At 41.6% G+C, this 16600-nt stretch overlaps 1 protein-coding gene across 3 annotated transcripts in view; it reads right to left on the reverse strand.

Moving 5' to 3' along the window:
* Window positions 1–16600, reverse strand: part of LOC118395577 (zinc finger protein with KRAB and SCAN domains 8-like) — a 30989-nt gene that overhangs the window by 9558 nt on the left and 4831 nt on the right. The window contains exons 1-2 of one of the 3 annotated variants that reach the window (XM_035789419.2): window positions 619–1476; window positions 77–207 (exon numbers count right to left, since the gene is read on the reverse strand). The exons of 1 other annotated variant lie outside the window; for it this stretch is intronic. In XM_035789419.2, coding sequence (XP_035645312.1) covers window positions 77–207; window positions 619–880 — 393 coding nt within the window. In that variant the 5' untranslated portion in view covers window positions 881–1476. Of the gene's footprint in view, window positions 1–76; window positions 208–618; window positions 1477–10710; window positions 12778–16600 lie in introns of those variants that run through there. One more of the 3 variants, XM_052465147.1, reaches the window with a different exon arrangement.

Genomic DNA, 16600 nt, shown 5'->3' on the forward strand with positions numbered 1-16600 from the left:
GCTGAGGGGAGCCTTTCTGAAATAAACTGATCACAGTTGATATACTGTAATTTTAATGTAACACGTTTACACTAACCTCTATCACGATAACGTGCTGGGTTGAGGTTCGACTCCCCTCATCAACAGTGATTGGTTGGTCATCTCTCCATGTATTGTGTCCCGCTGGCTTCACAAAGCTCTTGTGGCCTCCAGTGAGATGTCCTTCACCTGAGAGAGTGATTGTGGGAAAAGAGGTGGTTAGGTTAGCTACTGTAAATGCTCAAAAGCTATTGTACAAGATTGACACTGTCTAGAATTGGCAAGAATGTAAGGTAACACTTCTCACAACTTCTTGACATACTATTTATTGATTGATCAATGTATTGTGTTCCATATATCAAAAGAAATGTATTGAGTAAATAATAGGAAATGCAGTAAATCAAGAATCTGGTTAAATTATATTGTGTCTTTGCGCAAGATAACTAAGTAATCAGCTGAATTATTGCATACTAACTACCCAAAAACGGACCAAGACCCAATTCTGGTTAACCATATATGTGTTTTACACATCTAAAATCACACATGCGCAGAGGGCAACCGGCGACATGCCCCGCATCCTTGGCCTTCTTCAAAATGTACCTCTTGCCATTTCTCTGTATCGGTCGAGGATCTTGACACTTCTGGGACGACTGGCGAGGACGCGCTCCCGTGACAATTTCAGTTCAAGTAGCTGTAGTTTCCTCCGCAATGCACTGGTTTCTTTTTGGCTTTGAGTAATTTCCAAACGAAAGACTGCATAGTCGTCGTCTACGAGTTTACAGACCTCTGCCACTGCGGCATTCGCTAGCACCTCCATTATGGAGGCTATTTGAGTGTGAAAAACCATACAGTTAGCAGCCATTGTTAACTAACCTAGTAGCGTTACCTAGATAGCTAACCTCTTGACCATCCAAGTCCTGTCTCCAACGAGGATTAAAGACTACATGGGGTAAGTTTGTGGTGCTGTGCAGTTAAATTAGCCATAGTTTGAGTTCCAGGGTGTTAATAAACGTCTAAATAAATAAAAAACCGCTAACGTGAAAAGTATTCTTAGTTACTGTTTACTTCCGTTTATACCGATGAGAAAGGATGTTGTCGCTCAAAGGGTGTGGCTAAATGAAAAGCGTATGCGCACTGTTTTTTGAAATACGGTACTGCTTATCTCCTATTCAAGACCAGTCTTAAAAGCTTAGATCACTTAGAACAGTGTTAGCAAGATGAATAGAATAAAATACAATATAATTACTTTCCCATCTACATCACCTCAGTACTGTAAATATTCAACTGTCCTTTGATCTAGCCGAGGTTTACTGTCTCTCTCTAAAAACAAGCCTGTTTCAAATGACAAGTTAATTAGGGGTATGTGTTCAAATAACCTACAAAACCGAAGGGTCTTTCCATTTGATTTAAATAACAACACTTTTTTGATTTGAATTACATTTTCCATACATATTTGCCCATGGTAGAAGTGGTCAGAAAGTTACTTTTTGGAACTTAATGCCAAAACAGGCGCTCAAGGTTGAACCATTTTGCATACCATGAAAAAAAAACAGGTTTTTAATCTAAATTTAAATGAACTTTCAACGTCAATTATTTAAAAAACGTGTACAGTTTTTTTGTGCAAATGTTGTAGTTTAGACACAGTTTTACATAATGAGGTGTTTGTTGTGCCTGCAATCGGTTGGGACACAGCAGGCTCTTGAATCCAGAGTGGATGTCATGTTTTGTCTGATTAATGTACTAACATGTGATTAACATTGACATTTCAACTTTCAAATGGTACCACAAAGATGGTTGAAAGTCCACACATAAGAGAATGTGTCAACTTTGGGCACTTCCATCTCCTTAATGTTTTAGCCCCAATTATTTTAGAAAAAGTAATACTTATTTTCAAATGGTTGGGGTCGAGAATTTTCAGGTGTCAAAATGGGGTCACGGGCCAAAAAAAGTTTGGGACCCCCAAAAAAACAACAACTTACAAGACACTTCATAACTATAATATATTACAGAAAGAATAGTTCCCAGATATCCCCTGCGTATATCTCAAACCACACTGTTACAATTTCTCCCCATTGTGGACACTCCTATGTCTGATAAGGTTACTTAGGAAGGAGAAGCCCTCCTTAGTCATTGAGCTTCCTCCTGGACCTCTAGACATTGTTTGGGTGTTGTTGGGATTGTGTGTGGTGTTACAGGCTAGGTGCCTCTCATGGTGAATGCCCATCCTGACCCTGTCTGTATTGGTGAGGTAACCCTGAGGTAACTGAACAAGGCCACATCCAGGCCCAGATGAACCCAGTCACCAGGAATTAGACGTGCTTGCTGCTAGACTACAGAGGGGTCTCCCACCCCCATCTGTGAAGGCTGAAGCCCAGGGTGACCTGCTCTGTTAATCATTGATTCAATCCCAGTGGCTGTAGTTTCCTCCGTAATGTCCTGTTTTCTTTCTGGCTTTGAGTTATTTCCAACCGAAACACTGCATAGTCGCCGTTAACGAGTTTACAGATGTCTGCCACGGCTGCATTCGCCAGCTCCACCATGATGGACGCTATTTGAGTGTGAAAAACCATACAGTTAGCCATTGTTAGCAGCTAGCTTGCGTTACTTAGGTAACATCTATCAACCAAGTCCTGTCTTCAACGTGAATTAAACACTGCCTGACGTAAGTAAATGATGTAGTGGAGTTATATTGTGTTAATAAACGTGTAAATTACAACAGTAAAAATGCTAACGTGGAAATTGTTGTCACAGTTCACTTCCGTTTATACCGAAGAGAAGGGATCTTATTGGTTAGCATCATAGCTCAAGGGGCGTGGCTAAATTAATAGGGTCTGCGCGCTGTTTTTGAATGAAGCTACTACTTATTACATTATGCATCAAATCTCATTACTTGTTTTAGACTTGTTCAGAATTAAGTGTTAGCAAGAATATAGTAGAAAATAATTGAATAACTGTATTACATCCGCAACAACTGTTCTCACTATGGTAACACTTTACAATTTCTGTAAATCTGGTACCCCCGCTTAGATAAATTAAATGTAGAATATTTTGATAAAGGTTAAACATTACATTACACACATCTTCACTACTTTATGTCAAGTAAACATTAAGGCATTTATTTTACTCATAATAAAATACCATCACACCAACCATTTACAGATACCATCACACCAACCATCACCATATCATCTACTCTGCCTCATCACACTCATTCTTTCTTCATTTCACCTCATCCAGCTCCCTACTACATCAACATAATTAATTACAAACTAACTAATTCTACATTACATGTCATTCATTATACATGGGCCGTGTGCATTTTCAGAGGTGCACCCTTCTGAGAACCTCTTCCTGCAGTTCATACAGGCGAATGGCATCTCTTCCGTGTGGACCTTCAGCTGTCTCTTTAGATGGTGCTGTTTGGAGAATCTCTTCTCACACTGGGGGCAGCTGTAGGATTCTTCCAGTGTGGACCCTCTGGTGCCTCTTCAGGTTGGACAGGTGGGAGAAAGTGGCCCAGCAGAGGTGGCAGGCGAATGATTTCTCCCCTGTGTGGATATACTGTATACCGGGCTATTTCAAAATAGACAGTATAATTTGAGTTTTTTTTTTTTGGGGGGGTTGTAGTGCTATGCCACTGCTTATAATAAGACATGTAAGATGTGTAAGATGTATCAAATCAATTATAGCCAGCTCAAGGCTCCAGCTATGCATTTGGTTTGCTAACTTGCTAGCTAAGTGACTAGATGTCAAGATCAAGATTCTTGGTTACAGCAGGGACATTCAATCCTCTCCTGGTTCAAGATCCCTGTTGCCTAAATTGTTTTGTGCGTCAAAAAATTGTACCCCTTGTGTGTACTTCCAGTAATACTGTATACCCCGGGATGGTAAAGAAACGGTATGAAAATCTTGATCCCGCCCAACTAGGGCTGGGCGATATGGCCAAATGGTATTTTTCAAATTTTTGACAGTTTGATGGTATTTTATGTTTTTGATTAATAAAAGTTATACATTTGCTTTATGTGTAGTGCGTGACCTTAGGGTGGCAACACATATTCAAAATGATTTCAATGGGTCTTTCTCCATTCTGATTGTTTTATACTGTTCAATTCAACTTCAACCTAAAATAATATTCTGCACTTCCATCAATTTTTGCATTTCCTGCACTCATTTGAGATAATTTTCACACTGCCAGATATGGTCCAAAAGAATTAGGCCTTATATTTAACCAAATGTTGCAAAACATTTTTTTTAACCTTTTATTTAACTAGGCAAGTCAGTTAAGAACAAATTCTTATTTTTGTCCAGGGAAAGGCCTGCCTTCTCAAAGACCTCTCAATCGCAGTTGACAACTGTGGTGTCCCCTTTCCAGAGTGCAAAGAACCAGGGGATCAGCTTCTTCTCAGCCCAGTCAATGCTCTTCTCTGGCCTGGCAGCCTAATGGTGGAATGAGCTTCCTCCTGCAGCTAGGACAGCAGAGTCCCTTGCCCATCTTCCGAAAACATATTTCTTAAAGCTATGGATCCGGATCACGTTCTGCACATTTTACCCATCCTCTTCTGAACCATTACGTCTGTGCCTCATATTTCTGGACAGCCGAAATAAAAACCCTGCTGCGATTTGAACAAACATTTCAAGGGCATTATGAAAGCTACAACCTTTTCTGTCTGTAACAGATATTGCAGTTGCTCAAGCAGGACGCAGTCCCTACAATGTATTGGGAGCAAAGCATGAAAAATAACGCTAATACTTTGACTGCCTGTCTGCCTCCTTCTTAGTCAATGTTTGTATTGATGATTAAAAAGATTAGCGATTTAGACTGCATGTCTGTGTGTTGCTTGCGGTTGATATGCTGCCTTGATAGATGCATGTAACTCCCCACTTTAGTTTTACATTGGGGCAAAAAACTATCTGCGAGTTTATACGAACATGTTTATCATGTCCTTGTGTACAACATGTAAATAGCTGCATGTAACCCAACTCCCCTCCTGAAAAAGGAACATGAAATCGTGCTTAGGCTTAATAGCCTATTGAGGCAGGGAATACAAATGCCCTTTGTGTACAACATGAAGTGTGTAAATTACACCAGACAAAGGCATTCATCGCTGATCAAAGCGGCAGTGGAGTACTGAGCAACAGCTACAGTGCCTTGCGAAAGTATTCGGCCCCCTTGAACTTTGCGGCCTTTTGCCACATTTCAGGCTTCAAACATAAAGATATAAAACTGTATTTTTTTGTGAAGAATCAACAACAAGTGGGACACAATCATGAAGTGGAACGACATTTATTGGATATTTCAAACTTTTTTAACAAATCAAAAACTGAAAAATTGGGCGTGCAAAATTATATATCTTTATGTTTGAAGCCTGAAATGTGGCAAAAGGTCGCAAAGTTCAAGGGGGCCGAATACTTTCGCAAGGCACTGTACGTAGGCAGTGTAGTGGGCAGCCGCTAAAATAATCCTGCACATAAGCAGAAATCTCTGTATTTTTTGCCATGGCAAAAAGGGTTTCCAGAAAATCTGGAACCACAGCCACTACAAAAAATGTGTAAAAGTTTGCGGGAGGTGAGCACCTTCTCACGTCAAGTTCCATTTTTATAAACGCCAACTTTTGCTTGAACTGGCACACGCATATTTTGGGGTATATTTTGTGTATGCACGGTATATAAATGAGGCCCCTGGCCAACAGCCTGGAAGGATGGTCCCCTCTCTTTAAGACCCCTGTAGATCTTCTGCTCTAAAATCTCTTACATTTTTGGGTGTATCTGCTGCTGTCACTGCCACATCTACAGGTAACTGCCAAAATAAAGGAAACAGCAACATAAAGTGTTTGAATACGGTGTTTGGGCCTCCACGAGCCATAACAGCTTCATTGCACCTTGGCATAGATTCGACACATTTCTGGAACTCTGTTGGAGGGATGCGACATTCATTCATCCACAAAACATTCCATCATTTGGTGTTTTGTTGATAGAGGTGGAAAAAAAGTCTCAGGCGCCCCTCCAGAATCTCCCATGGCGTGTTCAAGTTGGTTGATATCTAGTAACTGAGATGGCCCATATTTTCATTTTCATGCTCATCAAACCATTCAGTGACCACTCGTGCCCTGGCGATGGAAGGACTGTCATCCTATTGGGGAAAAGCCATGGTAGCCAAAATAAGATCCTGCCTGGCATTTTTTCATGACCCTAAGCATGATGGGATGTCAATTGCTGTGTGGAAGCATCTGCTTTTAATATACTTTTCATCCCCCATTTACTCAATTCTTTGCATTATTTTGGTAGTTAGAGCATAAATCTCAGAAAATACAGCTATCAGTGCAGGACAGTTAATAGCCATAGCAATAAACACAAGAAACCATACTTTACTAAAACTCATCCTCTCTGGAGCTCTCTCTTCAGGCCTACTCACTCACCCTTGGGCTGTCCTCTACTCTCTTTACTGCCTCGGCATAGGACACTTTCTGCACAACTCAAATTCTGTCAATCTCAACCTGTCTCTCTCTCACAGGGCACACAGTTGACACCGTGCTTTCTCTATCCCAACTCCCAACACTCTCCCTTCTAGACACTGCTGCAATATGTCAATCATTTACACCTAAAACACCATAGCAGGGTTCCAGAGAGCAGTTTTTCAAGTGATTGCCTATCCAATATACAGTGTAAATGGGGTCAGATTGCACTTCCTAAGGCTTCCACTAGATGTCAACAGTCTTTAGAACATTGTTTCAGGCTTCTATTGTGAAAGGGGAGCGAATAAGACCAGTCACAGTAGATGGCTCATCTGAAAGCCTTTAGTTGTTGATCGCGGGTGACCGTGAGGACGAGCTCCGTTCCCTTTCTAATAATGACAAAGGAATTGTCCGGTTGAAACATTATTGAAGATTTATGATAAAAACATCCTAAAGATTGATTATATACATCGTTTGACCTGTTTCTACGAACTGTAATGGAACGTTTTTGACTTTTCGTCTGGAATTAGTGCCCACGCCTTGTGCATTTGGATTGGTGAACTAAATGTACGACATTTGGACATAAAGATGAACTTAATCGAGCAAAACAAACATTTGTGGGACTGGGATTCCTGGGAGTGCATTCCGATGAAGATCATCAAAGGTTCGTGATTAATTGTATCTTAATTGTACCGGATGTTTGAGGCAAAACATTACTGAACATAACACGCCAATGTAAACTGAGATTTTTGGATATAAATATGAACTTTATCAAACAAAACATACATGTATTGTGTAACATGAAGTCCTATGAGTGCCATCTGATGAAGATCATCAAAGGTTAGTGATTAATTGTATCTCTTTCTGCTTTTTGTGACTTCTCTTCTTTGGCTGGAAAATGGCTGTATGTTTTTTTGTGACTAGGCGCTGACCTAACATAATCGCATGGTGTGCTTTCGCTGTAAAGCCTTTTTGAAACCTGATTAACTAGATTAACGAGATTTAATTTGGTGTATTGCACTTGTGAATGTATGAAAGTTAAATAATTTAAATAATTGTTTTAAATTTCACGCTCTTCCATTTCAGCGGATGTTGTCGAGGCGGAACCCCTAGCCATAACAGGTTTTTAAGGCTGTGGTCAAGATTAAACTGTGAGTTAAAGTTTTTGGGGGGCGAGGATGGCAGGCTGCATGGTGGTAAATGCAGATGAGAAATCCATAAATAGGAGCCTGAGAGAAGCCAGATGTCTGTGGATGGTATCCATCAAGAACAGCTTGGCGTCGTTCGCACCTCTCTGTACGCGAACTGGAGGGGCTCCATCTTAGCACCTGACACATGTGATGTGGGCCGATTCCTCCTGACAGAGCTGGTGTAACTGAGTCAGGTTTATCTTGCTTAGACTGTAAACTCTCCTTCCAGACTCACATTAAGCATCTCCAATCCAACATTTTAATCTAGAATTGGCTTCCTATATCGCAACAAAGCATCCTTCACTCATGCTGCCAAACATACCCTCGTAAAACTGACCATCCTACCGATCATCGACTTCGGTGATGTCATCTATAAAATAGCCTCCAACACTCTACTCAACAAACTGGATGCAGTCTATCACAGTGCCATCCGTTTTGTCACCAAAGCCCCATACACTACCCACCATTGCGACCTGTATGCTCTCGTTGGTTGGCCCACGCTTTATACTCATCGCCAAACCCACTGGCTACATGTTATCTACAAGTCTCTGCTAGGTAAAGCCCCGCCTTATCTCAGCTCACTGGTCACCATAGCAGCACCCACTCGTAGCACGCGCACCAGCAGGTATATCTCACTGGTCACCCCCAAAGCTAATTCTTCCTTTGGCTGCCTTTCCTGCCAGTTCTCTGCTGCCAATAACTGGAACGAACTTCAAAAATCTCTGAAGCTGGAGACTCAAATCAAATCTCCCTCACAGAAGCACCAGCTGTCAGACCAGCTCACAGATCACTGCACCTGTACATAGCCCATCTATCTACTTACCTCATCCCCATACAGTATTTATTTATCTTGCTCCCCAGTATCTCTACTTGCATATTCATCTTCTGCACATCTACCAATCCAGTAGTTAATTGTTATATTGTTATTACTTCGCCACCATGGCCTATTTATTGCATTAACTCCCTTAACTTTCCTCATTTGCACTCTGTATATAGACTTTTTGTCTTATTTTGTTCTACTGTATTATTGACTATGTTTTGTTTATTCCATGTGTAACTGTCGAATTGCTATGCTTTATCTTGGCCAGGTCGCAGTTGCAAATGAGAACTTGTTCTCAACTAGCCTACCTGGTTAAATAAAGGTTAAATAAAAAATAAAATAAAGGTTTGTAGGCCTCCTTGCTCGCACATGCTTTTTCAGTTCTGCCCACAAATTGTCTATGGGATTGAGGTCAGGGCTTTGTGATGGCCACTCCAATACATTGACTTTGTTGTCCTTAAGCCATTTTGACACAACTTTGGAAGTATGCTTGGGGTCATTGTCCATTTGGAAGACCCATTTGTGACCAAGTTTTAACTTCCTGACTGATGTCTTGAGATGTTGCTTCAATATATCCACATAATGTTCCTACCTTGTGATGCCGTCTATTTTGTGAAGTGCACCAGTCCCTCCTGCAGCTGTTGTTCTGGGATTGATTTGCACTTTTCACACCAAAGTACGTTCATCTCTTAGGAGACAGAACGCGTCTCTTTCCAAAGCAGTATGACGGCTGCGTGGTCCCATGGTGTTTATATTATATTACGTAATATCGTTTGTACAGATGAACATCATACCTTCAGGCTTTTGGAAATTGCTCCCAAGGATGAACCGGTCTTGGCAGATTCCTTTTGATTTTCCCATGATGTCAAGCAGAGGCACAGAGTTATTTTTTTTAAACCTTTATTTAACTAGGCAAGTCAGTTAAGAACATTCTTCTTTTCAATGACAGTCTAAGAACAGTGGGTTAACTGCCTTGTGTTCAGGGGCAGAACGACAGATTTTTACCTTGTCAGCTCAGGGATTCAATCTTGCAACCTTTCGGTTACTAGTCCAATGCTCTAACCACTAGGCTACCACTGCCCCACCCAGTTTGAAGGTAGGCCTTGAAATACATCCACAGGTACACCTCCAATTGACTCAAATTATGTCAATTAGCCTATCAGAAGCTTCTAAAGCCATGACATAATTTTCTGGAATTTTCTAAGCTGTTTAAAGGCACAGTCAACTTAGTGTATATAAACTTCTGACCCACTGGACTTGTGATACAGTGAATTATAAATTAAATAATCTGTCTGTAAACAATTGTTGGAAAAATGACTTGTGTCATGCATAAAGTAGATGTTCTAACCGACTTGCCAAAACTCTAGTTTGTTAACAATACATTTGTGGAGTGGTTGAAAAACAAGTTGTTTTAATGACTCCAACCTAAGCGTATGTAAACTTCCGACTTCAACTGTATATTCATTCAGTTAGCTCACATTTGCTTGCAACTCCTCCAGCTTGTAATTTATTTGAATTTGGCGCTCTGCATTATCACTGGATGTTGGCCAGGTGGGATGCTACCGTCCCACCTATCCCAGAGAAGTTAAACTAATAACACAAACAATTATGCGTTTTCATTGAACACATTGTGTAAACATTCACAGTGCAGGGTGGAAAAAGTATGTGAACCCTTGCATTTAGTAACTGGTTGAACATCAACCAAATGTTTCCTGTAGTTGCGGATCAGACCTGCACAACGGTCAGGAGGAATTTTGAACCATTCCTCTTTACAAAACTGTATCAGTTCAGCAATATTCTTGGGATGTCTGGTGTGAACTGCTCGAGGTCTTGCCACAGCATCTCAATCGGGTTGAGGTCAGAACTCGGACTGGGCCACTCTGGAAGGCATTCTGTTGATTTACTTCTGTGTTTTGGGTTGTTGTCTTGTTGCATCACCCAACTTCTGTTGTGCTTCAATTGGCGGACAGATAGCCTGACATTCTCCTGCAAAATGTCACGCTAAACTTTAATTCATTTTTACGTCGATGATAGAAAGCTGTCCAGGCCATGAGGCAGCAAAACAGCCCAAACCATGATGCTCCCTCCATCATACTTTGAGGTTTTGATGTTGGTGTGCTGTGCCTTTTCTTTCTCCACACAGTGTTGTGTGTTCTTTCCAAACAACTCAAATGTAGTTTCATCTGTCCAAAGAATATTTTGCCAGTAACGCATCCATTCAGACGTGCAGCAATTCTTTTTGGACAGCAGTGGATTCTTCCGTGGTGTCCTCCCATAAACACCATTCTTGTTTAGTGTTTTACGTATCATAGACTCGTCAACAGAGACGTTAGCATGTTCCAGAGATTTCTGTATGTCTTTAGCTGACACTCTAGGATTCTTCTTAACCTCATTGAGCATTCTGCACTGTGCTCTTGCCGTCACCTTTGCATGACAGCCACTCCTAGGGAGAGTAGCAACAGTGCTGAACTTTCCCCATGTATAGACAATTTGTCTTACCGTGGACTGATGAACATCAAGGCTTTTAGAGATACTTTTGTAACCCTTTCCATCTTTATGCAAGTCAACAATTCTTAATCTTAGGTCTTCTGAGATCTCTTTGTTTGAGGCTTGGTTCACATCAGGCAATGTTTGTGTATAGCAAACTAATTTTGTGAGTGTTTTTTATAGGGCAAGGCAGCTCTAACGAACATCTCCAATCTCATCTCATTGATTGGAGAAGTCATTAGCCTATGGTCTCACATACTTTCCCCAACCTATATTGTGAATGTTTAAATTATGTATTGAATATAGACAAGAAAAATACAATTTGTGTGTTATTAGTCTAGGCACACTATGTTTGTCTATTGTTGTGACTTAGATGATCAGATCAAATTTGATGACTAATTTATGCAGAAGACAGGATCTCACATTCAGTAGTTGATATGTATTCTTTAACACCATTACTAGGTATATATTCAGAAGACGTTTGAGCCTTTCTTCCCACTCAGATCTCGACAAATCAAGACACCGATCTACACTGAAGAGGAAGGATCGTATTGGTTGGCGTAATAGTTCAAAGGGTGTGGTTAAATGAAAAGAGTATGTGCACTGTTCTTTGAAATACGCTACTGGTTATTTATTACCTTCCACTTCTAATCTCATACGAGATTAGTATCTTTCAAGCTGTGAGCAGACTTGTTTAGAAAGAACAGAATAAAATTACTTTATTCCATCTACATCACCTCAATAAGGTAAATATTAAACTAGCCTAGGTTTACTGTCTCTTAAAAACAAGTTAAACAGGATTAATGAGGGGTATATGGTTAATTACCCTCTTACCCCAAGACACTTCACACGATAACAACAATCTGTCAGCTAAAGAATGATTCCCTGACATCCCCTGCGTACAGCTGAAGACGCACTGCTACGATTTCTCCTCGTTGTGGACACTCCTATGTCTGATAAGCTCTTGTAGTTTAGTTTGCACTTGAAGGGTGTGAACGGTCTGGTGCGTCTTCACATAATTTGCCTCAGCAAAGCGCTTCCCACATGTGGGGCAGGCGTACGGCATGTCTGTGTCCGTCCTAACGCTCGGCCTCCCATGTTGTGACCCAATGACACCAGACGAGGTAAAAGCAGGAGCCACCCTCAGTTGATTAGTCTTTGAGCTCCCTCCTTGACCTCTAGCCATTGTTTGGGTGTTGTTGGGATTGTGTGCGGTGTTATAGGCTAGGTGAATGCCCATCCTGACCCTGTCTGTATTCATGGGGTAACCATGAGGTAACTGAGGAAGGCTAGACCCAGGTCCAGGCTTTCTATGGACCCAGTCACCAGGCATTAGATGAGACCCTGAAGGAGAAGACAGACTTGCTGATAGACTACCATCAGGGGGGTCTCCCACCACTCTCTGTGAAGGCTGAAGCCCAGGGTGACCTTCTCTGTTCATCATGGCTACTGTGGTGTTTGTATCATAGGAACAGGAGGGTCTATCTCTATCAGCCCCAGGCCCTGCTTCATCCCTGCACTGAGACTGTGAAGAGAAGGGTCTGGTCTGCGGACTGGAGGCTCTGTCTCTCAGATGACCACCAGGACCGAGGTGGTTCAGTCCACCTGTGCACTGGTTGTGTTCTATGTAGTTGTTGTGGTGGAGTCTCTGTCCCCCGTGGTTGGTTCCGGGTTCTGACTGGGGAAGGAAGAGTGACGGCTCCTGATCCAGGGTCCTGATCCGGGGCCAGGGTTTGTGGCCAGCCTCTTCAGAGGTCCAGTCTCTCCCGCCAGTTACACCGGATATCAGCAGGTCTTCATGGTCTGCAGACTGCAAACAAAGATGGTACAGGAAAGCATAAATGTTTATATAAAGAAACTCTAAAATGTTAACCACAGTCAAGCTCATCTCTAACACTGATTCAAGTACCTAACATTAGTCAGTCAGCACAGAGTCAATTTAGTATTTAATTGAAACAAAATGGCATTACACTCACATTTATTGTACGAAACGATACGCGACAGGACTAACTTTCACTAACACTTCTGTAAATCTGGTACCCTCGCTTTGATCAAATACATTTTAGAATAGTTTGGAAAAGGTTCAACATAACATTACACACAGCTTCACTACTTCAGGTCAAGTAAACATGAATTACGGCACTATCATTATTTCACTATAAAACATCAGCATCAACCTAAAGGGCCATGTCCAGCAGCAGCTTGAAGGCAGGGATGACAAACACCCCTTTCCCCTTCACAATATAAATCTAAAGTATAAAATGTTTCCATCTGCCATGAATTTGCCTTGATCAGCCCGAGCTCTTATCGCCGTAACACAAACCCTTGCGACACCATCAAAGTCGACATGGTGTTGGTCCAGTTGACACCAAAAGCTGACTCTCAGTCGATCATGCCTTCACTCAACTGAGTTCGGCCCGAAAGGTGAACAATGGCTGACAGAGGTAAGTTCAATACTTTTTCAGTAGAGAAACTAATCAACCAACTAGCTACCTAATCAAAGAATATTAAAATTGTAGATAGTTTTTTGGTCTTCTGTTATGAAAGCAGGCTATTGATTAGGCAAGCTAGGTTAAATGTCAACTAGCTAGAATGCTAACATTTAACCAAATATTTTTTTTATAACTAACCCAAAATGGACAACAGCCTGTCGTTTCCCATGGGAGAAAAGTAATCATAGTGGATAGAACAAGCAAGGAGGTGGGCAAAGCCAAGCATGAGCTTGCGAGATCCTATTGGCACGTTCTAGCATGTATTCACAAATATCCGTTAGGGATCGTCTACTCTGAAGTACACGTGTGCAGTAACTCAACTCAACCTTGCACTCCTAAACATCACCATTTTAAACAACTTTGGCAAAGGATAAAGTTTACAAAACTTAGTCCACTCGGTTTGTAACATATTGTAATTTTGGGAACAGAAACTGTATTGAGATAAAATGTTTTATTGATGAGAAAATTAGCAGAATGACAGCCAAATCCATCTCGCTTTATCTTCTCCCACTGCCGGCCACTGTGCTTCCTCTCATCACCAACCGCACGCTTCAGATTTATACATCTGGTGAAACATCTGGCTCATTGTTTCATCTGTGGTTTAACCAAAGATGATTTCGTTTTATATACACAGTATCTGGTTTAACTAAGAGCATTGTAGCGAAGTCAAAACTGAGCCATGCTGACTGACAAGTGGCATTGGTACAGCTCGGCCCCAAATTGCATGTTATTATTTGGCTAAATTATCATCCATAGATGCCTACAGCCACAGCAGTCTTAAAATGGACTGTTACCTTGATTGCAACATTAAGATGTTAAAACATTTAAACTCCTATTGAACTGTGACATAATTTCCTGACATCTTGTTTCCCTTTCTCACTCCAGTTGTTCTCAACACACGTTTAACCAGGTGGAGTCAGGCTTCTACTCAGGAGACAGGTCGGTGTTTACCTTTTTTCCAATGTCTAATGGATTGTACAAGGATTGTAAATTGGGACTTCCACTCCATACCAAATCTAATTCCATCTCCTGTATTGTTCTGCCCTCTCTTAAGATGATGCTGCTGCCCCGCTGTAAGAACCTGGCGATCTTCACTGAGGGAGGTGACGTGGCCACAGAGTGCCTGGTACTCGTTCCAGTGCTACCTGCCGACTGGAGAACAGCCAGGGGGTGGTCAAGACAACTTCATCTTTAGTGAGTCAGCTCTGCTGCACCTGGGAGCTAAAAAGGTATGGCACCGCACTCCAAACAGTCATGTATGCTAATTTGTGTTTCTTAAAGCGACAATCAGCAGTTGAAACAATAACAAAGCATACTCCTCACCACTGTTTCTGTAAAAAAGAAAGAGGGTGGATGGGGCTGGAGAAATGTAACCACTCAAATTCATAGACAGAGCTATGGATGCAAGGACAGACCTTTGCTCCTCCTAAAACCCCATTGGAGGAGATGACCCAAGGTTCTTCGCCTCAGACCTGCTCCAATAGGGTTTGAGAAGGATGCGAGTAGAGGAAGTGAGGAGTTGAGCAGAGATTAATTGGGACAGAGGTCATGTCATTGTTTTAGGTGGAATCTTATGTTAAAATACATTTTATCTGTTTACACTGATATCTTTGTTCTACATATGCTTTTTCCACAGATGGCTCTGGATGCTGATGAAATCTGACTGAAATTAGACTGTAGTCAATTAAACTTTCAATGCCAAATTGAAATCATTCATGATTCTGTAATTGATAGAAAATGATAGTTCCCAATCAGACAATTACTACATATCAAATCTGTTTCTCAGTGCAATGTTTAGTGAATGCATGGCATCGTTTTTGCTGTGTGTACTGATTCAGTTCTAAACGACCATCAGAGTCCATTCTCAACCTCCTTGATCACTGCAACAATTGGCCGGTCTGCTGAGGGTTATTGGCTGCCACCTGCCCTCCATTGAGGTCTCGCATGACTCCAGGGCAAGGAAGCGTGCAGAAAAGATCATTGCCAACCCCTTCCACCCTTTTCCAAACGAATCAGGTCAGTCACGACCAAAACCCCCCCTCCACCTGAACAGCTCCTTCCCCCGCGCCGTGGCCCTCACCAACCGGCCACCTGGTCCACCATGATTCTCTCATCCATGGACTTTGAACTCTGCCCTATTCATCCACAGACTATGCACCCTGCACCATTATCCAGGAACTGCACATTGCACAGCTCTTCCGTGCATAATTTAGCCAGGTCCCATTAGAGTGAAATCCAAACCAAAAAGGTGCCAAGACTTTAAAGAGAAATTGAGAGTGAAAACTTCACCATGAAAAGTTATTATTGCTGGTGGACAATTTGATGCATTCAAATATATTTTTACATGTTTGAATCACGTTTCTTTGCTTACAGTTTGATATGTATTATTTAAGACTTTTTTTGTGGCAATTATGTTCTGCTCGTAGGACTTTAAGTTAGCTGGATACCCAATAAGCTTGTTGTTGAGTGAGAACTTCAGCGATTGAAATACTTAGCAAAGAGCTGCAGTTCGTTTTGGAATGGGTAGAAAGGAATAAGTTAGTCCTAAATATTTCCAAAACTAAAAGCATTGCATCTGGGAAAAATCCCTCACTAAACCCTAAACACGTCTCGTAATGAATGTGGAAATTGAGCAAATTGTGGTGACTAAACTGCTTGGAGTAACCCTGGATTGTAAACTGTCATGGCCTAAACATATTGATGCAACAGTAGATAAGATGGGGAGATGTCTCTCCATAATAAAGTGCTGCTCTACCTTAACAACACTATCAACAAGGCAGGTACTACAGGCCCTAGTTTTGTCGCACCTAGACTACTGTTCAGTAGTGTGGTCACAGAGGGACTTGTAGGTGGCTCAGAACAGGGCAGCACGGCTGGCCCTTAAAAGTACACAGAGAGCGAACAATGACACGCATGTCAATCTCATGGCTCAAAGTGGGAGAGAGATTGACTTCCTTATTACTTGTTTTTGTAAGAGGTGTTGACAAGCTGAATGTCCGGAGCTGTCTGTTTAAACTACCAGCACATAGCTCGGACACCCATGCATACCCCACACAAGACATACCACCAGAGGTCTCTTCTCAGTCCCCAAGTCCAGAACAGACTATGGGAGACGCATAGTACTAAATAGAGCCATGACTA

This window comes from Oncorhynchus keta, chromosome 16 (genome assembly GCF_023373465.1).
Source record: "Oncorhynchus keta strain PuntledgeMale-10-30-2019 chromosome 16, Oket_V2, whole genome shotgun sequence".
Taxonomy (NCBI): domain Eukaryota; kingdom Metazoa; phylum Chordata; class Actinopteri; order Salmoniformes; family Salmonidae; genus Oncorhynchus; species Oncorhynchus keta.